This window comes from Pelmatolapia mariae, linkage group LG7, assembly GCF_036321145.2.
Source record: "Pelmatolapia mariae isolate MD_Pm_ZW linkage group LG7, Pm_UMD_F_2, whole genome shotgun sequence".
NCBI classification, from domain to species: Eukaryota; Metazoa; Chordata; class Actinopteri; order Cichliformes; family Cichlidae; genus Pelmatolapia; species Pelmatolapia mariae.
The window spans coordinates 86,314-111,561 of NC_086233.1; the positions used below are offsets into that span (position 1 = coordinate 86,314).

Consider the following 25,248-nt stretch of genomic DNA (forward strand, 5'->3'; position numbering starts at 1 on the left):
AGGAGAATTTGAAGGGTCTCCCCATTGAAATACATGGGAAATTTTTGTTGAAAAAAGTTGAATAATTTTAAAAATATAAATGTTAAAAATGAAAAAAATAGAAGCACACCATTCCAAAAGAAGAGGAATCTAACGGTGTTTGAATGGTTTTTCTAAGTTGAACTGTTTTGAAGGAGATAGACGGCGAAAAACGTACGGAAAAGAAAATAATAATAAAGATTTGAAGAACAATACTGTGAATGCTTTTACAAGCATTCACACTAATAATAAAGATTAGAAGAACAATACTGTGAATGCTTTTACAAGCATTCACACTAACTAGAAAAATTTGCATTACCTGCGAAAATGCTGTGTGGATGCCTTAACGCTGAAGCTGTCTGCTGAAAAGCTAAAAAAGATGAAAAGTTGCAAAAAGTTGTATGGTGGTGAAAAAAAAAATGTCGCCCTGAGCAGGATTCAAACCTGGCCCTCCTGGACTCAAGGCAGCTACTCATCTCACTGACCCAACCTCATTCTCACAAAGAAAAGGTGGACAGACTAACAATTCTGCTGAAATGAGCAGAAGCTGCTGAGAATTGTGCTGATAAGAGGAGAAAAGGCTGAAAATTTTGCAGAAAAGAGGTGAATCAGCAGAATTTCTGCAGAAAAGAGGCAAAGAAGCAGAACGTTGCGCTGAAAAGTGGTGAATGAGCAGAATTTCTGCTGAAAAGAGGCAGAACAACCTGGTTCTACTCAAATTCACCAATCAGAGGTACTGCCTCTGTCTGCTTCATCAGGCTGTGTACTTCTATGCATTTCTGCCATGGAGCGCTAACAAGAATCTGATGTACATATTAGAAAAGCTGCAAAAATCATAAAACTTTGCAGAATTGTAATAAATTAGCAATATAAATTACAGGTCTGTGATAGTGTATAAATTTGTAGTGAAAAAAAAAAGTTGAACAAGGTGGAATTGAACCCACAACCTTTGAGCTGCAGACCCGTGTCATTAGTGATTGCGCCACCTGGAAAGGGGGGGGGCGGCTGAAAAAGAGAGACATGAGCAGTCAAAAAGAACATCGCGGTGAGAGGCGAAAAGCGCCGTTTTTTGGAGTTACAAAACGTCGTGTAACTCAGAAACTAGGAGGGCTAGCAGCATAATTCTTGTACTGGGTGAATCAGCGGACTTTGGTGTACTTTGACTGCGATTTTCATAGCTCTTTGTACCTCTGTCGCGGAGATATGACGAGAGAAGAAACTGCTTCATTCTCGGAGTTTGAAAACTGAGAGGAGGACAGATTTCCACCCCTCAAACAAACGTAATTCATTGCTCAATGGTAAGATAACTGTGAAAACTGCTTCCACTGTGAGTGTCAGCAGTGTCTGAAGATATATTGGCACAAGCCTCATGTCCTAACTTTGCTTTGTTAAAGAGATATGACGATTTGAAAATGCCTCTCATTAGAGAGTCCCAGCGCTGATTTTGAACAGACTCTCCATTGACTTTCTATGGAGAGTTTTAAGACTTTGTGTTGCTCTGAGGCGATTTGATAAAAATCTGTAACTTCCACAACAGTGATAGTGACATTTTCTGAAAGCCAGAAAAAATACCTACGTTTTGATGTATAATTTGTGGGGGTTGAGTGGAAATTGAGCGAATAGCAAGAAGTTGTTCAGACATGAAGAGAAAATTCAGAACAGACCAGCACACACTCTGAGTTAATTGCATAGCAACCATAGCAACGCATGTATTTTCTGAAAAATCACAATTTTGCAACTGAAAACTTGAAGAGGTATAAAATTAAAACGGTAGAGGATCTGAAAAAGCTGAATCATACAGGAATAGCCCAATAATCTGAGAACATTTTAAAGTTTGAATGGAGTTTCTAGGTGAAAGTATGAGGAAGCAGTTAAGTTTCAAAAACAAGCAAGTTTTAGCAGAATTTCTGAAGTTTTCCATTCATTTCAATGGGACAAATTAAAGGAAAAAAGTGTAATATTTTAAAAAGTATAATAGTAATAAACACCAAAAGTCATAGCAGGAATTAGCAGAAAGAGCAGAACAGTTTAGAGTTTGAACAGAGAAAATCGGCTGAAAACTGAGGGAGTAGTTAAGTGCCGAAAAACGTACGGAAGCAACTAGATTATGGTGGAATAAAGAATAAAGAGAAACAGGAACTCAATAGTGTGGATGCCTTTGAAGGCATCCACACAATTTGCATTTCCTGCGAAAATGCAGTGTGGATGCTTTAAAGCTGAAGCTGTCTGCTGAAAATAGCTGAAAAAGTTGCAGAAGTTGTAAAAACTTTGCAGAAGCAAAGGAACTTTGCTAAAATGTAGTAACTTAGCAGAACTGTAATATCTTAGAGGAAACATAATACTTGGCAGAAATACAATAGCATAGCAGAACTTAGCAGAAATATTGTAACTTACCAGAAACATGATAACTTCTCAAAAATACAAGAATTTAGGAGAAATAGTATAAGATAACAGACAGAATATATTTAGCCAAACATTCTTAAACATTACAGAAATACTATGATTTAGAAAAACAGTACAACATAGCAGAAATGCTGTGATTTACCAGAGACACTGTAATATACTATGAATATTGTAATTTGATATAAATACTATGTTTTAGCAAAAATACTCCAGTTTAGCACAAATATTATAATATAGCAGAAACACTATTCTATAGCAAAAATGCTATATTTAGAAAGACAAATATAATATAGTAGAAATACTATGATTTAGCAGAAATCCTACAATATAGCTTAACACTAGGTTTACTATCCTGCGCAAATTTGCGTAACTTCCCTAAACCCAACACCCCCTAGAATTACTGGCTTTTTTATTTTCTGGTGCAAGTCCCGAGGTGTTAATCACCCCTGCTGAGATTTTCACAGGTCGTCAGCTCGTTTCTCCTCCAGCTTTTGTTGTGCAAACCACCCATTATCCTTGAGGCCTGGCACATTTGCATTTGCTCACTCAGAGTTGCTCAGATCCAAGGAAGGCCAAACCTCTGTGTTACAACTTTCAGAAATGCCTGCCGTATCTATACAAAATATCCCACACATTGACTGACCTGCAAATATAAAAGACACACATTCACACCTTCCTTGACTCTCAGCACAGATCTTCCATTGTTCCATTGTGACTGTGTATGTGAGGAAGTGGCATTGCTTGACTACAGCATAGTGCTGTGCATAAAAGCAGACTGTGCTAAGAGTTTCACTCCAGGGGAACACATGACCATAGATGAACAGCTGTTCCCTACCAAGGTTCGTTGTCCATTCACACAGTATATCGCAACCAAGCCAGACAAATTTTGGATCAAGTTCTGGATGGCCACGGATTTGGACACCAAATATGCAGTGCATCTCCTTACTTGGGAAAAGACCCCAGTCATCAGAAGGGAGAGAGGCTGGCAGAGAACGTGGTCATGAAACTGATGGAGCCGTTTTTGGATGATGAGAGAAATGTCACAACGGACAATTTCTTTACTTCACTGTCACTGTCGCACAGACTGCTGCAGCGCAAAACAACGTTACTGGGCATGGTGAATAAAGTCCGGCGTGAACTTCCTCAACTTGCAAAAGATACTGCAAAGCGAGAGGTATTTTCCACTTCAGTGCTTAGAAGTGGCAGTGTCTCCTTGACAAATTATGCACCTAAAAAAAAACAAGACTGTGTGTGTTCTAAGTTCCATGCATCAAGACGTGACGATCGGTGACGGCAGAAAGAGGAAACCCAACACGATAACAGACTATAACCACATGAAGGTATGTGAATGTGTGTACAATTTTACACCAGTGCTACAATATTTTCTGATGTGTGCTATACAGGCCTATAGAAAAAAACATATACTCATGACTCTCTCTCTCTGCTTTTACAGTGTGGTGTAGACGTGTTGGACCAAATGGCACGGATGTATCCCGTAAGATCAGCAACACGCAGGTGGCCAGTAGCGGTTTTCTACAATATGCTGGACCTGGCGGCAGTGAATGCCTACATTTGTACAAGGCATGTACAGGGTGGACAGGCAAAAGAAGATTGTTTCTGAGTCTTCTAGCTCAGCAACTTCGTTGCCGATTCATGCAGCACAAGGAAATATTAGCACAGAGGCAGGCTGCTGCAGCTGCTGTGCCAGGGACTGTAAAGACAACGCAGTGCCAGGTGCAAGAGAGCTGCAACAGGAATCGCAGCAGGTTTACCTGTGCAACATGTCAGAAGTTCACCTGTGCCAAATGCAGGGATGATGGACACTGGGTCTGCAAACGCTGTAAAGTTTGAAACACTTTGAAATAAAACAGACTTGTGTACCCATATATTGTGAATGTGTGTCTTTTGTATGTAGGTTGTAACACAGAGGTTTGGCCTGCCTTGGATCTGAGTAAACAAATGCCAGTGTTGCGCACACACACACACACACACATACACACACACACACACACACACACACACACACACACACAGCAAATCTGCATTTATTTATAAAAGTGGACAGAGCAAGGTATAGAAAGTGCACTATACAAACAATCTGGAAACATAAATATGGACACGTGTATTCAAAAATATTGGTGTATGTATACACACACACACATATCTATCTATCTATGTGTGTGTGCATGTGTATGTGTATATATATATATATATATATATATATATATATATATATATATATATATATATATATATATATATATATATATATGATATAGATGTGTCTGTGTGTATAACTAGACTTTATGCATATTATATAAGGTGTGGCTATATAAATATATGTACAGCTCTGTGTATATATGTTTATGGACAGGCATGCAATGTAGTGACAAGGATTGACAAGAACTAATATTGCATATGAGAAATATTGCACATAGAAACTACCATAGTGTATTGTACGCTGCAGGTAAGGAAGGAAAGTAGCCTTGCAGGGAAGGAAAGACTTGAATCTCTCATGGTTAGGGGTTGGGGGAGGGTGTGTTTGCACAACAAAAGCAGGAGAACAATGGAGCTGAAGACCTGTGAAAATATCAGCGGGGTGCCAAGAGGTGTTAGGGTCGGGGGAATTTACGCAAATTTGCGCAGGCTAGTAAATCTAGTAGTAGGGACTTGCACCAGGGAAAAAAGGCTCAGTAATTCTAGTGTTAATAACAATGATTTAGAACAGATACTATGATTGAGCAGAATAGTAATAACTTAAGTGAAAATATTGGAAAGGTAAAATGATAAGCTGAATAAAAAGGAACATGGTTAAGTTCGCTCAAAACTAATTTTTGTTCACCTGTGAAAAAATAAAATGAAAATACATTTAGAAAAAAAAAATAAAAACAGCCAACAGATACACAAAATCAAATATGGATACACAAATCACCAAATACACAGAAAATCAAATATGGATACACAAATGTACAGAGAGAGACAAACACACAGGGTCTATGCCAGTCAACCAGTCTGAATATATTATATTTTTATCCACCAAGAAGATGCTGCCCTAAAAAAGGTCTTTGTGTCTCTCTCTCTCTCTCTCTCTCTCTCTCACACACACACACACACACACACACACACACACACACACACACACACACACACACACACACACAACAGCAGCAGCAGCAGGTGAACAGGGGCTGTTAACAGCATGTTTCTAGGTTAGTAAAACAGCTGTGAGCTTCTCAATTTGAATCCACCAATCAGAGAGGCTGTGTGCTTTTTCCCGCCAAAACTGGTGCACCAAGTGCAGGCTTTTACACATGCAGCACAGAGAGAGACAGGATTTCTGCAGTCTATTTCTCATAGTCAGGACTCCCCTCAAACAAACAGCCATTAATTACTAACCGTAGGGGCTAAAACAGTCATTCTTAGACCGTTTTGTTCAGAAGACATGGGGGAATCTTGAAATGTTGACCATTTAAAATATAAATATGAAATATATATATATATATATATAAGATATAAGATATATGACATAGATGATTGGTTGGCTTAGAAGCCATGAAGGCCCCAATATGCAAATTTGAATGTGCAAGCCCTCAGATATGATTGGTTGTCTTAGAAGCCATATAAAAAGCAGTAAAACTGTACTATGATTTGGTGGAAAAACTATAATTAATCAAAAATACTATATTTGGCAGAAATACTATTTTTTAGCAGAGACACTATATTAAGTACAAATCCTATAAAATGGCAGAAATAGTATGATTACTGAAATAAAAATAAATACTGAAAAGCAGCAGAAATGCTATGACTTAGCACAATAGCAATAACTTAAATAGAAAAATTGGAAAAGCAAAATGGACAGCTGAAAAAATCCTGAACATGCTAAGGGTCCCTCAAATGTAATTGTGAAATGAAAACAAATCAGCAAAAAAAAGTATAACAGTCACACAATCACAAATATGTACACATATGGAAACACACATGCACAGAGAGACACACACAGGATCAAATTCAGTCAACCAGTCTAAATATATTGAATTTAAATCATACAATAAGATGCTCCCATAAAAACTCTCTCTCGCCCTCTCTTTCTCTCTCTGTCTGTCACACACACACACACACACACACACACACACACACAGAGCGGGCAGCAGCAGCAAGTGAACAGGGCTGTTAACAGCATGTTTCTAGGTCAGTCAAACAGCTGTAAGCGTCTCAATTTGAATCCACCAATCAGAGAGGCTGTGTGCTTTTTCCCGCCAAAACTGGTGCACCAAGTGCAGGCTTTTACAGCACAGAGAGAGCCAGGATTTTTGCAGTCTATTTCTCATAGTGAGGACTCCCCTCAAACAAACAGCCATAAATTCCTAACCGTAGGGGCTAAAATGGTCATTCTTAGACCGTTTTGTTCAGAAGAGATGGGAGAAACTTGAAATGTTGACCATTTAAAATAAAAATATGAAATATTATAGATATATGACATAGATGATTGGTTGGCTAAGAAGCCACGTGGGGCCCCAGTATGCAAATTTGAATGTGTCAGTCCTCAGGTATTATTGGCTGGTTGGGAAGTCGTGCATGCCCTGATATGTAAATTTGAATATTACTCTCCTCACAGAGGATTCAATGTTTTAGCACAAATACTATAAAATGGCAGTGATACTATCATTAAGCAGAAATACTATATTAAGTACAAATCCTGCAAAAAAAATACCCAGAAATACTGTACTATGATTTGGTAGAAAAACTATAATTAATCAAAAATAGTATATTTGGCGAAATACTATGTTTTAGCAGAAACACTATATTTAGCACAAATCGTATGAAATAGCAGAAATAGTATGATTTAGCAGAGATGCTGTATTTAGCACAAATTTCATAAAGTATCAGAAAAAGTATGATTTAGCAGAAATGTTGTATCTAGCACAAATCTTATAAAATTGCTGTATTTAGCACAAATACTGAAAAGCAGCAGAAATGCTATGACTTAGCACAATAGTAATAACTTAAATAGAAAATTTGGAAAAGCAAAATGAACAGCTGAAAAAATGCTGAACATGCTAAGGGTCCCTCAAATGTAATTGTTAAATGAAAAAAAAAATCAGCAAAAAAAAGTATAACAGTCACACAATCACAAATATGGACACATATGGAAACACACAAGCACAGAGAGACACACACAGGATCCAATTCAGTCAACCAGTCTAAATATATTGAATTTAAATCATACAATAAGATGCTCCCATAAAAACTCTCTCTCGCCCTCTCTATCTCTCTCTCTCTGTCACACAAACACACAAACACACACACACACAAGATCCAATTCAGTCAACCAGTCTAAATATATTGAATTTGAATCTTACAATGAGATCATCCCATAAAAAGGCTCTCTCTCTCTCTCTCTCTCTCTCTGTCACACACACACACACACACACACACACACACACAAGATCCAATTCAGTCACCCAGTCTAAATATATTGAATTTGAATCTTACAATGAGATCATCCCATAAAAAGGCGCTCTCTCTCTCTCTCTCTCTCTCTCTCTCTCTCTCTCTCTCTCTCTCTCTCTCTCTGTCACACACACACACACACACACACACACACACACACACAGGGAGAGAGAAGTAAGTTTCTAGCTCAGTCAAGCAGCCTGGGAGCTGCTGAATTTGAATCCACCAATCAGAGAGCCTGTGCACTTTTTCCCGCCAAAACAGGTGCACGCAGCACAGAGAGACACAGGATTTTTGCAGTCTATTTCTCATAATGACGACTCCCCTCAAACAAATGACCATAATTTCCTAACCGTAGGGGCTAGAACGGTCATTCTGACACCGTTTTGTTCAGAAGAGATGGGGGAATCTTAAAGTGTTGACAATTTATCATTAAAATATGAATTATTAAAGATATTTGACTTCTAATGCACCATAACTGAGTAGACCAAAGCAAAAACTGCCTTGACTTGCCCTCAAACAACGCTTTCTAACTCTAAATCTATTTGGAGTATCAATTTTATTCTTTCACCGTAAGAAACAGCAGGCTTTGGTGAACAGTCATGGAAATTTTCAGGTCTCTGTGGAAATCCATCAAAAAGATATGACGAGAGAAAAAAGTGGTTCATTTCCAGAGTTTGAAATCTGAAGAAATCTGAGCGAAGGACGAATTTCCTACCCTCAAACAAGTCTAACTCATTTCAGAACGGTAATAGGTGAGAAAATAATTCTTGAATTGTGAGCGTCAGGAGTGTCTGAAGATATACTGGGACAAGCCTCATGTCTCAACTTTGTTTCGTTAAGGAGATATGACGATTCGAATATGCCTCTCATTACAGAAATCAAGCGGTGATTTTGAACAAGCTCTCCATTGACTTTCTATGGAGAGTTTTGCGACTTTGTGTTGGTCTGAGGAGATTTGCCAAAATTCTATAAATCCCAAAACAATGATAGTGACATTTTCGGAAAGCCAGCAAAAATACCTACGTTTTGATGTATAATTTGTGGGGGTTGAGTGAAAATTGAGCAAGTAGCAAGAAGTTGTTCAGACATGAAGAGAAGACTGCAAAACCTTCAGTGGCACACTGGAAGCCAAGTGCATAGCAACCATAACAACGCATGTATTTTGTGAAAAATCACAATTTTGCAACTGAAAACTTTAAGAGGCATAAAAGTAAAACGGTAAAAGATTTGAAAAAGCTGATTTATACCTGAATAGCCCAATAATCTGAGAACATTTTAAAGTTTGAATGGTTGTTCTACGTGAAAATATGAGGAAGTAGTTAAGTTTCAAAAACAAGCAAGTTTTCGCAGAATTGCAGAAGTTTCCCATTCATTTCAATGGGACAAATTAAGCTTAATATTTTAAAAAGTATAATAGTGAAAAATACCAAAAGACATAGCACACATTAGCAGAAATAGCAGAATAGTTTAAAATTTGAACGGTGAAAATCGGCTGAAAATTGTGGAAGTAGTTAAGTGCCAAAAAGTGTACGGAAGTCCCAAGAGGAATTCAATAGTGTGGATGCCTCCAGCATCCACACAATTTGCATTTCCTGCGAAAATGCTGTGTGGATGCCTTAACGCTGAAGCTGTCTGCTGAAAAGCTGAAAAAGATGAAAAGTTGCATGGTGGTGAAAAAAAAATGTCACCCTAAGCAGGATTCGAACCTGGCCCTCCGGATCTCAAGGTAACAATTCATCTCACTGACCTAAACTCATTCACAGAAAGAAGAGGTGGAGAGACCGACAATTCTCCTGAGATGAGCAGAAGCTGCTGAGAATTGTGCTGATAAGAGGTGAAAAGGCTGGAAATTTTTCAGAAAAGTGGTGAATCAGCAGAATTTCTGCTGGAAAGAGGTAAAGAAGCAAAAACTTATGCTGAAAAGAGATGAATCAGCAGAATTTCAGCTCAAAAGAGTTTTTTTTCTGAAAACAGCTGATATTTGTGCTGAAAAGAGGTGAAAAGGCTGAAAATTTTGCAGAAGAGGTGAATAAGCAGTATTTGGCCTTAAAAGAGGTGAAAATTCTGCTGAAAAGAGTTCAATCAGCAGAATTTCTGCTAAAAAGAGCTCTGCAGAACTCTTCTCAGAATTCTGCTGAAAAGAGATTTTTGCTGAAAACAGCTGAAAAAGCTGGGATTTGTGCTGAAAAGACGTGAAAAAAACTGAAAATTTTGCTGAAAAGGGGTGAAAAAGCTGAAATTGAGTTAAACAGAGTTAAAAAGTTTAATTGTTAACTGAATGAAATGTTGCCACAAGCGGGATTGGAACCCAGGATTCCCAGTCTGAGAACGGCTGCTCATCCCACTGAGCTAAAACACAGCTCAGCCCGGCAATCAGAAATAAGTGACCACATTTATAATGTGTTCCATTCATTTCAATGGGCAAAAATATTGCAAAAAATATTCAATATCTCAAAAAGTATAGAAGTTATGAGCACCAAAAGTCATAGCTGGAATTAGCAGAAAGAGCAGAATTTTTTAGAGTTTGAACTGAGAAAATCGGCTGAAAACTGAGGGAGTAGTTAAGTGCCGAAAAACGTACAGAAGCAACTTTAAGAATACTAGAAAAATTTGCATTTTCTGCGAAAATGCTGTGTGGATGCCTTAACGCTGAAGCTGTCTGCTGAAAAGCTGAAAAAGATGAAAAGTTGCAAAAAGTTGTATGGTGGTGGGGAAAAAAATGTCACCCTGAGCAGGATTCGAACCCGGCCCTGCTGGGCTCAAGGTAGCTACTCATCTAACTGAGCCAAACTCATTCTCACAAAGAAGAGGTGGACAGACTGACAATTCTGCTGAAATGATCAGAAGCTGCTGAGAATTGTGCTGATAAGGGGTGAAGTGGTTGAAAATTCTGCAGAAAAGAGGTAAATCAGCAGAATTTCTGCAGAAAAGAGGCAAAGAAGCAGAACATTGCGCTGAAAAGAGGTGAATCAGCAGAATTTCTGCTGAAAAAAAATGTTTTCACCAGCAGGATTCGAACCTGGCTCTTCTAGTCTCAAGGCGGCTACGCATCATACTAAGCCAAAGTCACTCTCAATGAGTCAAAGTCATTCTCACAAAGAAGAGGTGGAGAGACGGACAATTCTGCTGAAATGAGCAGAAGAATTGCGCTGATAAGAGGTGAAAAGGCTAAAAAGTCTGAGGTGAGTCAGCAGAATTTCTGCTGAAAAGAGGCAGAACAACCTGGTTCTGCTCAAATTCACCAATCAGAGGTACTGCTTCTGTCTGCTTCATCAGGTTGTGTACTTGTATGTATTTCTGGCATGAATCTAAGGTCCATATTAGAAAAGCTGCTAAAATCATAAAACTTTGCAGAATTGTAATGAATTAGCAATATAAATTACACGTCTCTGATAGTGTATAAATTTGTAGTGAAAAAAAAATGTTGAGGTGGGATTGAACCCACGACCTTTGAGCTGCAGAGCCGTGCCATTACTGATTGCGCCACCTGGAAAGGAGGCGAGCGTCTGAATGACAGAGACTTGAGCAGCAGTTGCTGAAAACAACTGAAAAAGCAGAATTTTCTGTAAAATAGAGGTGTAGACGTAGACGTGCTTGATGAAGATGGCTTTATGTGTAAGGGTACACTGAAGAGTGTCAAGAAAGCAGAGTGCATGCAAGCAAGCGGGGAAGATATGTAGCAACCGTCACAGGCAGGACTCGAACCTCTGCCACCGGGTCTCATGGCAGCTGCTCAACTCTCTGAGCCAAATGAGGTCTGGTGACAAACAAAGATATGATGAGAGGAAAAATGTGCGAAAGAGCAGAAGAGGCTGGAACTTTTCAGCTACTCATTGAGCCAAACTGGTTCTCACATAACTGAAAAAAGGTGAAAAAGCTGACAACTCTAATAAAAACAGCAGAAAAGGCAGGGATTGAACCCACGACCTGTGAGCTGCAGACCCGTGTCATTACTGATTGCGCCACCTGGAAAGGGGGCGGGCGGCTGAAAGAGAGAGACTTGAGCAGTCAGAATTAGATCGCAGTGAGAGGCGAAAAACGCCGTTTTTTGGAGTTACAAAACGTCGTGTAACTCAAAAACTAGGAGGGCTAGCAGCATAATTCTTGTACTGGGTGAATCAGCGGACTTTGGTGTATTTTGACTGCGATTTTCATAGCTCTTTGTACCTCCGTCGCGGAGATATGACAAGAGAAGAAACGGCTTCATTTTCGGAGTTTGAAAACTGAGAGGAGGACAGATTTCCACCCCTTAAACAAACGTAATTCATTGCTCAACGGTAAGATAATTGTAAAAACTGCTTCCACTGTGAGTGTCAGCAGTGTCTGAAGATATATTGGCACAAGCCTCATGTCCTAACTTTGCTTTGTTAAGGAGATATGGCGATTTCAAAATGCCTCCCGTTACAGAATTTCAGCTCTGAATTTCACAACCTCCCCATACACTTTGAATGGGAAGTAACCAGACTATGTGTCACTTCGAGGCAAATTGCGAAAAAACGGTAAATCTCACAATAAAGATAGTGACATTGTCTGAAAGCCAGCAAAAATACCTACGTTTTGATGTATAATTTGTGGGGGTTGAGTGGAAATTGAGCGAGTAGCAAGAAGTTGTTCGGACATGAAGAGAAAATTCAGAACAGACCAGCACACACTCTGAGTTAATTGCATAGCAACCATAGCAACGCATGTATTTTCTGAAAAATCACAAAGCTGCAACCGAAAACTTAAAGAGGCATTAAATGAAAACGGTAGAAGATCTGAAAAAGCTGAATCACACAGGAATTGCCCAATAATCTGAGAACATTTTAAATTTTGAATGGAGTTTCTAGGTGAAAGTATGAGGAAGCAGTTAAGTTTCAAAAACAAGCAAGTTTTAGCAGAGTTGTGGAAGTTTCCCATTCATTTCAATGGGACAAATTAAAGGAAAAAAGTGTAATTTTTAAAAAGTATAATAGTAATAAACACCAAAAGTCATAGCAGTCGTCAGCAGAAAGAGCAGAACAGTTTAGAGTTTGAACGGAGAAAATCGGCTGAAAACTGAGGGAGTAGTTAAGTGCCGAAAAACGTACGGAAGCAACTAGATTATGGTGGAATAAAGAACTAGAAAAAATTTGCATTTCCTGCGAAAATGCTGTGTGGATGCCTTATCGCTGAAGCTGTCTGCTGAAAAGCTGAAAAAGCTGAAAAGTTGCAAAAAGTTGTATGGTGGTGAAAAAAAAAAATGTTGCCATGAGCACAATTTGAACCTGTCCCTCTTGGGCTGAAAACTGCTACTCATCTCACTAAGCCAAACTCATTCTCACAGATAAGAGGTGGACAGACTGACAATTCTGCAGAAATTAGCAGAAGCTGCTGGGAATTGTGCTGATAAGAGGTGAAAGGCTGAAAATTTTGCAGAAAAGAGGTGACTCAGCAGAATTTTTGCTGAAAAGAGATAAAGAAGCAGAAAGTTGCGCTGAAAAGAGATGAATCAGCAGAATTTCTGCTCAAAAGAGGTTTTTTCTGAAAACAGCTGAGATTTGTGGTGATAACAGGTGAAAACGCTGAAAAATTTGCAGAAGAGGTGAATAAGCAGAATTTGGGCTGAAAAGAAGTGAAAATTCTGCTGAAAAGAGTTCAATCAGCAGAATTTCTGCTGAAAAGAGTTCTGCAGAACTCTTTTCAGAATTCTGCTGAAAAGACGTTTTTGCTGAAAACAGCAGAAAAAGCTGGGATTTGTGCTGAAAAGTGGTGAAAAAACTGAAATATTTTACTGAAAAGGGGTGAAAAAGCTGAAATTGAGTTAAAAAAAGTTTAACTGTTAACTGAAAGAAATGTTGCCATAAGAGGGATTTGAACCCAGGCCTCCCAGTCTGAGAACGGATGCTCATCTCACTGAGCTAAAACACAGGTCATCCCGGCAAGGAAAATCAGTGAGGCCACTGATGATATGGCAGAAATGGGCAAAAAATATTGCAAAAAAAATTCAATATCTCAAAAAGTATAGAAGTTATGAGCACCAAAAGTCATAGCAGGAATTAGCAGAAAGAGCAGAATTTTTTAAAGTTTGAATGGCGAAAATCGGATAAAAACTGTGGGAGTAGTTAAGTGCCGAAAAACGTACGGAAGCAACCAGAATAATAAAGAATAAAGAGAAACAGGAAAACAATAGTGTGGATGCCTTGAGGCATCCACACAACTAGAAAAAATTGCATTTCCTGCGAAAATGCTGTGTGGATGCCTTATTGCTGAAGCTGTCTGCTCAAAAAGTGAAAAAGATGAAAAGTTGCAAAAAGTTGTATGGTGGTGAAAAAAAACAAAGTTTCACCCTGAGTAGGATTCGAACCTAGCCCTGCCAGACTCAGAGCAACTACTCATCTCACTGACCCAAACTCGTTTACACAAAGAAGAGGTGGACAGCCTGACAATTCTGCTGGAATGAGCAGAAGCTGCTGAGAATTGTGCTGATAAGAGGTGAAAAGGCTGAAAATTGTGCAGAAAAGAGGTGAATCAGCAGAATTTCTGCAGAAAAGAGGCAAAGAAGCAGAAAGTTGCGCTAAAAAGAGGTGAATCAGCAGAGTTTCTGCTGAAAAGAGTTTTTTTTTCTGAAAACAGCCAAAAAACCTGGAATTTGTGCTGAAAAGGGGTGAAAAAAATGAAAATTTTGCTAAAAAGTGGTGAGGAAGCTAAAGTATACCACATCAAAGTATTTGTGGCAAAACATAATATTTCTGCCATATTGTGGTATTTGTGCAACAAAAGTTACTACATTACAACATGAATACGGATTAAAGATGAAAGAAACTGGCAACAAATTCCTCCACTACAAACCAGTCTGATACCACTGTGCAGTGTTCACGTTTACTAAGGCACTACCCAAAAGGCGCCACAAGAGGGCACTCCAACACAAGAGATGACCTATGTACACTGATGCACTTAGTAACAGTCAGCCTCCTACTTAGCCACTACGTAATACAGCGGAAATACAGTAGCAGAAATACAATGTTTTTGCAGAAACACTGTAATTTCACTCAAATACTATGAAATAGCAGTAATACTATGATTTGGCAGAAATACTATGTTTCAGTACAAATACTATGATTTGGCAGAAATACTATGACTTAGAAGTAATACTATAACAAAAGGGATTCCTCAAAATACTATGAAATTGCAGTAATTCTATGATTTGGCAGAAATACTGTACTCCGTACAAATACAATGCTTTGGTAAAAATACTATATTTTGATTTGAACTCTATGATTTGAAAAAGATGAAAGCATTGAAAAAGGTGAAAAGGCTGAAATGAGCAGAAAAGAGATGAATCAGCAGAATTTCTGCTGAAAAGAGGCAAAGAAGCAGAACGTTGCGCTCAAAAGAGGTGAATGAGCAGAATTTCTGCTGAAAAGAGGCAAAGAAGCAGAACGTTGCGCTGAAAAGAGGTGAATGAGCAGAATTTCTGCTGAAAAGAGGCAGAATTTCTGCTGAAAAGAGGCAGAAGGTTCTGTATGTAGAAAAAGAAACACGATGAACCATGTGTGAAATAAATAAAGAAATGAAATGAAAGAACAACCTGATTCTGCTCAAATTCACCAATCAGAGCTATTGCCTCTGTCTGCTTCATTAGGCTGGGTACTTGTATGTATTTCGGTCCATATTAGAAAAGCTGCTAAAATTATAAAACTTTGCAGAATTGTAATAAATGATCAATATAAATGACAGGTCTGTGATAGTGTTTAAATTTGTAATGAAAAAAAAATGTTGAAGCAAGGTGGGATTGAACCCACGACCTTTGAGCTGCAGAGCCGTGTCATTACTGATTGCGCCACCTGGTAAGGGGGCGGGCGGCTGAAAAACAAATAGATCAGCAATCAGAAATAGATCGCGGTGAGAGGCGAAAAGCGCCGTTTTTTGGAGTTACAAAACGTCGTGTAACTGAAAAACTAGGAGGGCTAGCAGAATAATTCTTGTACTGGGTGAATCAGCGGACTTTGGTGTATTTTGACTGCGATTTTCATAGCTCTTTGTACCTCCGTCGCGGAGATATGACGAGAGAAGAAACGGCTTCATTTTCAGAGTGTGAGAACTGAGAGGAGGACAGATTTCCACCCCTCAAACAAACGTAATTTATGGCTCAACGGTAAGACGAATGTAAAAACTGCTTCCACTGTGAGTGTCAGGACTGTCTGAAGATATATTGGCACAAGCCTCATGTCCTAACTTTGTTTTGTTAAAGAGATGTGACGATTTGAAAATCCCTCTCATTAGAGAATTTCAGCTCTGAATTTCAAAACCTCCACATAGGCTTTGAATGGGGATTTGTCACACCTTGTGTCACTTCGAGGGAAATTGCGAAAAAACGGTAAATCTCACAATAAAGATAGTAACATTGTCTGAAAGCCAGCAAAAATACCTACGTTTTGATGTATAATTTGTGGAGGTTGAGTGGAAATTGAGCGAGTAGCAAGAAGTTGTTCAGACATGAAGAGAAAATTCAGAACAGACCAGCACACACTCTGAGTTAATTGCATAGCAACCATAGCAACGCATGTATTTTCTGAAAAATCACAATTTTGCAACTGAAAACTTAAAGAGGTATAAAATGAAAACCGTAGAAGATCTGAAAAAGCTGAATCACACAGGAATAGCCCAATAATCTGAGAACATTTTAAAATTTGAATGGAGTTTCTAGGTGAAAATATGAGGAAGCAGTTAAGTTTCAAAACCAAGCAAGTTTTAGCAGAACTGTGGAGGTTTTCCATTTATTTCAATGGGACAAATTAAAGGAAAAAAGTGTAATATTTTAAAAAGTATAATAGTAATAAACACCAAAAGTCATAGCAGTCGTTAGCAGAAAGAGCAGAACAGTTTAGAGTTTGAACTGAGAAAATCGGCTGAAAACTGAGGGAGTAGTTAAGTGCCGAAAAACGTACGGAAGCAACTTTAAGAATATTAAAGAATAAAGAGAAACAGGAACTCAATAGTGTGGATGCCTTTGAAGGCATCCACACAATAAAGAATAAAGAGAAACAGGAACTCAATAGTGTGGATGCCTCAGGCATCCACACAATAAAGTTTAAAGAGAAACAGGAACTCAATAGTGTGGATGCCTTTGAGGGCATCCACACAATTAAAGAATAAAGAGAAACAGGAACTCAATAGTGTGGAAGGCATCCACACAATAATAAAGAAGAAAGAGAAACAGGAAAACAATAGTGTGGATGCCTTGAGGCATCCACACAATAAAGAGAAACAGGAACTCAATAGTGTGGATGCCTGAGGCATCCACACAAATAGTGGAATAAAGAATAAAGAGAAACAGGAACTCAATAGTGTGGAAGCCCTTTTAGGGCATCCACACAATAAGAAAGATGTAGAAGAACAATACTGTGAATGCTTTTACAAGCATTCACACTAATTAGACAAAGAGGTTGGGTTTTCAATTTTCAGTTAAGCAGCTTTTATCTGCAAAGAGATGTAATTAAAAAACAAAATCAACAACAATCTTTTTTTACTGTAACTCAGCTGGTGATTTTTTTCCCTCTGAAAATGTCTTTGCTATGTCTCTGAGTAAATGTAAATGTATGAAATTAGATTTACTGAGGAGATAAGTGTGGCAGTACTTACTGCTGAGGGTCTGTACCTGTTCAGGTCAAATGATACACCTATTTTGATGCAGGTGTGTTGAGGGTTACTATGGTGACCCAATCTCCAGACTGGCCTGTCAGCTGTGTTTGTGTCCAGATGTTCTGAGCAGTGGACGATTCTTCGCCACTTCCTGTCAGCATGACCCACAGTCCCTCAGGCTCATCTGTAAGTGCCAGGAGGGGCACACAGGTAAGAGCTAGTATGTTTGCATTACTTACTTTTACCTTCTTTATATAAAAGAGGCAACCAGACAGACAGCAGCGATGCTAAGAGTCAGTGTTTATCAGAAGGTTTTTGGAAAGACACATAAAATAGATGACTCTCTGTTTCCCTTTTAGGTGTAAGCTGTGACAGGTGCAGCCCTGGTTTCTATGGTGATCTGACATTGCCAGGTGCAGTCTGTAAAGAGTGTCCCTGCAACAACAACATCAACCCTGATGATCGCAACTCATGTAACAGCACAACAGGAGAGTGTCTACACTGCCTTCACAACACAATCGGCCTACACTGCCAAAACTGCAAACCTGGCTACTATGGCAATGCCCTAACCCAGGACTGCAAAGGTGACAACAAAAACATAGAAACCTCATCCATCATCCTTTCATCCTCTTACGTGTATGCAAAGCCTCATCGAGGCACCAGGTATTCCTGTGTCCTTTAATGTGTCCCCTTTTTGGTGGAACCCACAGTCTTCACCCAGCTGGACACCCAACCCACTAAATATCCACTGGGAGGCAACTTAGACGTGCCTCCCAGTGAGCTACTTTAACTTTTAGTGTAAAGGAGCGCTGGTTCTTGAGTGTCTGTAAGGCTGAGCGAATTGAAAACTTTAAATTCAATATTGACTAGGGATGGCAATTGATAAGAATTTAGCAATTCCAATTCCATTATTGATATCACTTATCAATTAGATTCCTTCCCTTATCAGTTCTCATTGGCTCCACTTTGAAAGTCACAGCCATCAATAATCAGCATATCAAAGAAATTACACTCATGCACATTCACTTGCATGCTGCGGGTCACATGTTTGTGCTTGTTGGAAGTGCTTCCATCTTTGTTGTAATCAGTGTTGGTGTCGTTACTTAACAAAGTAATTAAGATAAGATAAGATAACCTTTATTAGTCCCACGTGTGGGAAATTTGTTTTGTTACAGCAGGGAACAGTGCAGACTTGCATAGAAAAATTAGAGAAAAACACTGGAATAAGATATCAATAAGATACTGTACACAATAGAATAGAATAAAAAATAAAACTAGAAAGCGAAAATTTCAGAAGAAATTTTAAGTGTGCCTATGCCGCTAGTAATCAGTGTAGTTTGCCATTCATACGGCTACAGAGAGCAAAACTCAGAAGAGCAGCCATTCTCCACCATGAACTATGGTAAAAACAAACACCGCTCACGCTTCACAGATGACAGCTTACAGTTTTGTGTAAAGATGAAGTTACTTCGTACAGCGCCGATTTGCAGACGCTGTGCACACAGGTTCATGAGCAGAAGTCCCATTGTACCACGGCAGACCCAACAATGTTTGCATGAACACGCTTTGAAGCATTACGTTATGGACCACTTTTCACACATGGTTGGTTTACCCACACAGCCGGCTGTGCATTCACTTTTTGTTTTTTGTTATTTTTACACAGTGTTCTGGATTATGAACAATGGTCTACAGCCAATCTTGTGTATTATTATACAAACTTTGGTTGTGAGATTCAGATAACTATTTAATAAAAGCTAAATATTTTATATGAGAGTAAGAAAGAAAAGTATATCTTTGTGTCCACCTTTCTCTGTTAATGCCCTAGCTGCCCCCCCCCCGGCAAAAGCTTTGCTAGATCCGCCCCTGCACAGTTACCAGCTGTCAGCTACACAAAAAAGGAGCGTGGTCTTTATTTGTCTCTCAGAAACAACTCATAACTTCCCTTCAACTCATTCATGTCACCTAAAGTGTAAACCTGTTTCTCCATCACCAGTTCAGCTCTGATGATTCAGTAAGGACATCTCCTGATTTCATCTTCATGCTCCAGCAAACATCAGCTGATACTAGAAATTAAAATCAAAAGAATTCTAACAACAGCTGATCAAGCTTAAACATGCTGCTGTTGTTTAGCGCGAGGAATAGTAATATGTGTGCCTCTTGGCATAGGCACACATAATAAAATACTATATACAATCGAATAAAATAGAATAAAATAGAATAGAAATGCTATATACAATTGAGTATAATACAACGATGCCAGAAAAAGAGTAATTGTGTTATTGCTATTGCAGATTTGTGGATGTGTGTGTTTGATCAGTTGAAGTCTTTGTTGTGGAGTCTGACAGCAGTGGGGAGGAAAGACCTGTGAAATCTCTCCGTCCCACACCGTGGGTGCCGCAGCCACTGAAGGAGCTGCTCAGTGCTGTCAGAGTCTCCTGCATGGGGTGGGAGATGTTGTCCAGCAGGGATGACAGCCTAGCCACCATTCTCCTGGCACTCACCACCTCCACTGGGTCCAGAGGGCATCCTAGAACAGAGCTGGCCCTGCAGATCAGCTTGTTCAGTCTCTTCCTGTCCCCGGCTGAGATGCTGCCGCTCCAGCAGACCACACCGTAGAAGATGGCTGAGGCCACCACAGAGTCATAGAACGTCTTCAGGAGTGGGCCCTCCACTCCAAAAGACCTGAGTCTCCGCAGCAGGTACAGCCTGCTCTGCCCTTTCCTGTAGAGGGCGTCTGAATTATGAGACCAGTCCAGTTTGTTGTTCAGATGAACACCAAGATACCTGTAGCTGTCCACAGCCTCAATGTCCATACCTTGGATGTTCAGTGGTTGCAGTGGAGGATGTTTGTGCCTGCAGAAGTCTACCACCAGCTCCTTGGTTTTACTAGTGTTGATCCGGAGGTAGTTCTGCTGGCACCAGTCCACAAAGCCTTGTGTCAGTCCTCTGTACTCCCTGTCATCCCCATCAGTGATGAGGCCAACTATCGCAGAGTCATCAGAGAACTTCTGCAGGAAGCACTGGGTGGAGTTGTGGGAGACGTTTGCAGTGTAGATGGTGAAGAGGAATGGTGCCAGAACCGTTCCCTGTGGGGCCCCCGTGCTGCAGACGACCCTGTCCGACACACAGCCCTGAGTTCTCACATACTGTGGTCGGTCAGTGAGGTAGTCCAGAATCCATGTAGTGAGGTGATGGTCCACTCCAGAGTTCTCCAGCTTGTCCTTCAGGACCGTGGGAAGAATGGTGTTAAAGGCACTGGAGAAGTCAAAGAACATGATTCTCACAGTACTCCCAGCGGTCTCCAGGTGAGAGAGGGAACGATGCACGAGGTGAATGACGGCATCATCCACTGCAATGCCAGGCTGGTAGGCAAACTGAAGTGGATCAGTAAGTGGGTGGGAGAGCTTCATTTTGATGCGCTTCTTCATACATGGTAAAAAGTGGAATTATTAATTTTTCTTGGAAAGTTTTATAAAATTCAATCGGAAAGCCATCTGGCCCAGGTGCCTTACCACTGTTAATGCCTGTGATATCTCTTCAATAGTTAGACGTCTGTCTAATTCCTGCTTTGTGTTTGTGTCTGGAACTGATTTTGATCTAAGAATATGTCCTGCTCTTCTGAGGCTTGAGCACATTCTGATTTATACAAATTTTCATAAAATTCTCTAAAGCTGTCATTAATTTCCAATGGATCTACTGTTACATTCCCTGAAGAGGTCTTTATACTATTAATTGCTCCTTCACTCTGCATTTTCTTAATTCTCCATGCCAAAAGTCTTCCTGCTTTCTCTCCTTGGTCATAATAAGATTGCTTCAGCCACATTAGATTTTTTGCTGCAGGGACTATTGTATTAATTCAGGGTCTACCTCACAATATAAAGCGCCTTGAGACGACTGTTGTTGTGATTTGGCGCTATATAAATAAAATTGAATTGAATTGTAAGATGGAGACCAGCACAAATAGACTTCAAAGCAGTCATCATGGTGATTCTACTGTAGAAGCATGAACAGGTAGAGGCTGCAGCCTGATTGCTCATCAGTTTGTTACTTGTTTAAGTTCAGGCTCTGGCTGCTGGGCTGAGGGGTTAGGGTTAGGGTTGCATTTACTCAGCTTTAGCATCACTCTGGGTTCTTGGCTAGCTTAGCATTAGCATGCCATCTTTGTGGGTGCTTGCAAAGAGCTGAAGTTGTGTTAGCAGCATAATGCAGCTGTTTCTGTCCTGGAGCAGTCTCCACTTTACCATAAAATATCCATATTCATACTGTAGGCTGTGTCACTATTTTCCTTCTCTTGCACACAAACTGAAATTAGCTGATTGTCCAAGTGCAAGCAGAACTGATAAGTGTGATCGATAGGCAAGGCATTTTTCCCCTTTTTCTTAAGGACATGACTTCATGACTTCAGATACTGTTTATCTGCTGTAGATATTTTTTTTAGGCCTCACACTTCTTCTTCAGGCCTTTCACTTTTTTACCTCAATTTTTTTTTTTTGCAAAGACACCCTGGTCACCATGCCAAGTATTAAATCTTGTTCTTTTATTCTTTTACCAGACAGAGAAAACACGACTCAGTTGGTCAAAGTATTTATAATTATTATTTAATCATCTTCCGAAAGAGAGAGAGATGTGCACAGCCCAAAGCAATTTGCAGATCTCTAGCATTAGAAGCCAAAATGTGTATCATATAGGTGTTATTTTGGTCCTTTACACATCACACATAGTTTCGATAAAAACAACTCCTTCTGGCCTGACTTGACGTGTGTGTGTGTGTTGCTTAGTTCTGCTTTTCTGTCTGCACCGCTTCCTGTTCTCTGCACAAAGCGTCTCCTTCTGCAGTTTCCTGTCGTACACAGTACTTTGTGACCTTTAGCACACATTACAACTCAAAGTGGCGTTTTTGCTACACTGGCCTATATAAAACAATATAAACAGAAAATAAGCACTAAGACTATATATTTATTCGGTAACACAAGTAAACTTGTCAGCTAACAGGTCTGCGAGAATAAACTTGCTGGTGCAAAAGTACTATTCCATGCTGTCAAAATGTGTTGTTTTTTCAATTAAAGCTGTGAAAATGCTAAGAAACAAGTAATGTGTTTTTATGACAGGCTGGTAGTAACAAAGTATCTAAAGATCCAGTTTAAACCCTGATTTTTACTGGAAAAATTTTAAAGTTAAACTGCAGTTTTGAAAGAGGGATCAATGCTTCCATCATCAATAATCTTCTTGCATAATTTTTCTTCTCTATTGCTCCACCTATATACCCTATATTTCTTTTCTATATTTCGCAAAGTTTTGACAAACACTAAAATAAAAGTATTTTCCAGAATGCTCCTGTGATCGACGGGGGACTCAGGAGACTCAGTGTCCTCTGGGGAGACCCTGTTTCTGTGATCCGAGGACAGGACAATGTCCCTGCAGGACAGGTGTGATAGGTAAACTCTGTGATGAATGTGAGGACAGATACTGGAACCTGAACATACCCTCGGGATGTCAGCCCTGCAGCTGTGACCCCGTCAACTCTATTTCCAACATCTGTGACAAGGCAAGAGCTCCACAGCCACAGACAGTGTTGGCGTGTGACCACAGGGTTCAGTTTTCATTTATCATTTGGGGTGTGAGGCTGTCACTCTGCTACTCCTCTCACCTCAGAAAAACAACCTTGTATGTTTGTATGTCCATTTCAAGGTTATTTTTATTTAAAATAAAAAACAAATTATAAATAATCATCTGCAGTAGATGCTGATTGTTAAACTTTGTATGAATGTGCTGTGACATATTCAGGTAACTGGACATTGTCCATGCCATCCTGAGTTTGGAGGAAGGCACTGTGATGAATGCAGAGAAAATCATTTTAGGAATCCAGACCTGCAGTGTATCCGTGAGTGATATTTTAATGTTTCCTTTAAGTGGACTATTCTTCTTTTCTTTCCTGACATATGTCTCCAGTGGTGTATGTTCATATAAATCATTCCAAAGTTTCAAATATTGAGGGCAGTGAACCAAAAACTCGGGGTGCAGACTGCTCTGACCACTCATTTTATCACCCTTGTTATACTCTTTGATCTCTTTGATGTCACAGGATGGGGATATTCTTATATGGTCACAGTAAGAGCTGCACTCAAAGCACAACATCCACATCTACCAGCTCTGTCTTAATCTGAAAGTTTGCACTGTTCCAGGAGGAAGACAGGACAAAGACATGCTGTGGAAGAGAACCAGAGATTAATATTAACTAATAATTAAATGCAGACAGGTGTATAAACACATCGGTGCATCCTGAGAATCCCCCAGCAGCCTAGACAACTGGTCCAGCCCTAACTATATGCTTTAGCAAAAAGGAAAGTTTGAAGCCTAATCTTAAAAGTATAGATAGTGTCTGTCTCCTGAATCCAAACTGGAAGCTGGTTCCACAGAAGAGGGGCCTGAAAACTGAAGGCTCTGCCTCCCATTCTACTTTTAAATACTCTAGGAACAACAAGTAGGCCTGCAGAGCGAGAGCGAAGTGCTCTAATAGGGTGATATGGTACTACAAGGTCATTAAGATAAGATGGGGCCTGATTATTTAAGACCTTGTATGTGAGGAGCAGGATTTTGAATTCTGGATTTAACAGGGAGCCAATGAAGGGAAGCCAATACAGGAGAAATCTGCTCTCTCTTTCTAGTCCCTGTCAGGACTCTTTCTGCAGCATTTTGGATTAACTGAAGGCTTTTCAGGGAGTTTTTAGGACTTCCTGATAATAATGAATTACAGTAGTTCAGCCTGGAAGTAATAAAAGCATGAACTAGTTTTTCAGCGTCGCTCTGAGACAGGATATTTCTAATTTTAAGTTGTCTAAGGAGCTTGGAAAGGAATTTTAAGTAGTAGCAGCGCAGGTCCACTTTAATCTTTTCTAAATCCCCCTTGTTTTCTTGTTTTATCTTGTTTTATCTTATTTTCAGCTTGTGACTGCAACCTGGAGGGAACCAAACGACCATCATGTGACCCTGAGACTGGCGAGTGCATCTGTCGGGCGGGTGTAACCGGTATATTCTGTGATGAGTGCGTCCCCGGCTTCAATAAATTATTCCCAGCCTGTGAACAGTGCCATCCCTGCAACGCACTCTGGACTCAAATTGTCACTGATGTCCAGCAAGCTGCCCAGAAAATAAGAACCCTTATCCCTCATAACAACGTGCAGCCCACAGATAACCACCACCTACAGGAGATGATGAACATGCACTCTATGATGGACAGCCTGGCCAACCTGAGAGTAATCTCCCCACCAAGTGTGGAAAAGCTGGAGAAAATGTCTTTGAAGGTCAGGTAAGTCATGCGAGGATGAATTTAAATGGAACTCGACTAGTGCTAAATGTAAAAATATACAGTACACTGCACTGTTAGTCTTTGCAGTAATTTCCATAGCTTAGTACTGCAAAATCAACAGTAAAAAACTCTAAAGGATGTTTGCAGTTCATTACTGTAATTTGCATGTCATTGTGGGAAAATTCCATGAGATTATATTATTTTTTACGGTAACTCACTCTACTCATGGAAACAGCTGCAAAATACAGCAAATGTAACAATTGATGATGTTACTGAGATTATACAGGGTGGGCCATTTATATGGATACACCGTAATAACATGGGAATGGTTGGTGATATTAAAGTCCTGTTTGTGGCACATTAGTATATGTGAGGGGGCAAACTCCTCAAGATGGGTGGTGACCATGGTGGCCATTTAGAAGTCGGCCATCTTGGATACAACTTTTGTTTTTTCAATAGGAAGA

The 25,248-nt window shown here is 39.7% G+C and overlaps 1 protein-coding gene across 1 annotated transcript in view; it reads left to right on the top strand.

Moving 5' to 3' along the window:
• lamb4 (laminin, beta 4) overlaps positions 1–25,248 on the top strand; it is a gene marked incomplete at its 5' end in the record, with an annotated part of 92,256 nt that overhangs the window by 50,770 nt on the left and 16,238 nt on the right. The window contains 5 exons of the mRNA XM_063477421.1: positions 17,531–17,688; positions 17,838–18,062; positions 22,806–23,023; positions 23,263–23,359; positions 24,421–24,784. Of these exons, the coding sequence (XP_063333491.1) occupies positions 17,531–17,688; positions 17,838–18,062; positions 22,806–23,023; positions 23,263–23,359; positions 24,421–24,784 (1,062 nt within the window). The remainder of the gene's footprint in view (positions 1–17,530; positions 17,689–17,837; positions 18,063–22,805; positions 23,024–23,262; positions 23,360–24,420; positions 24,785–25,248) is intronic.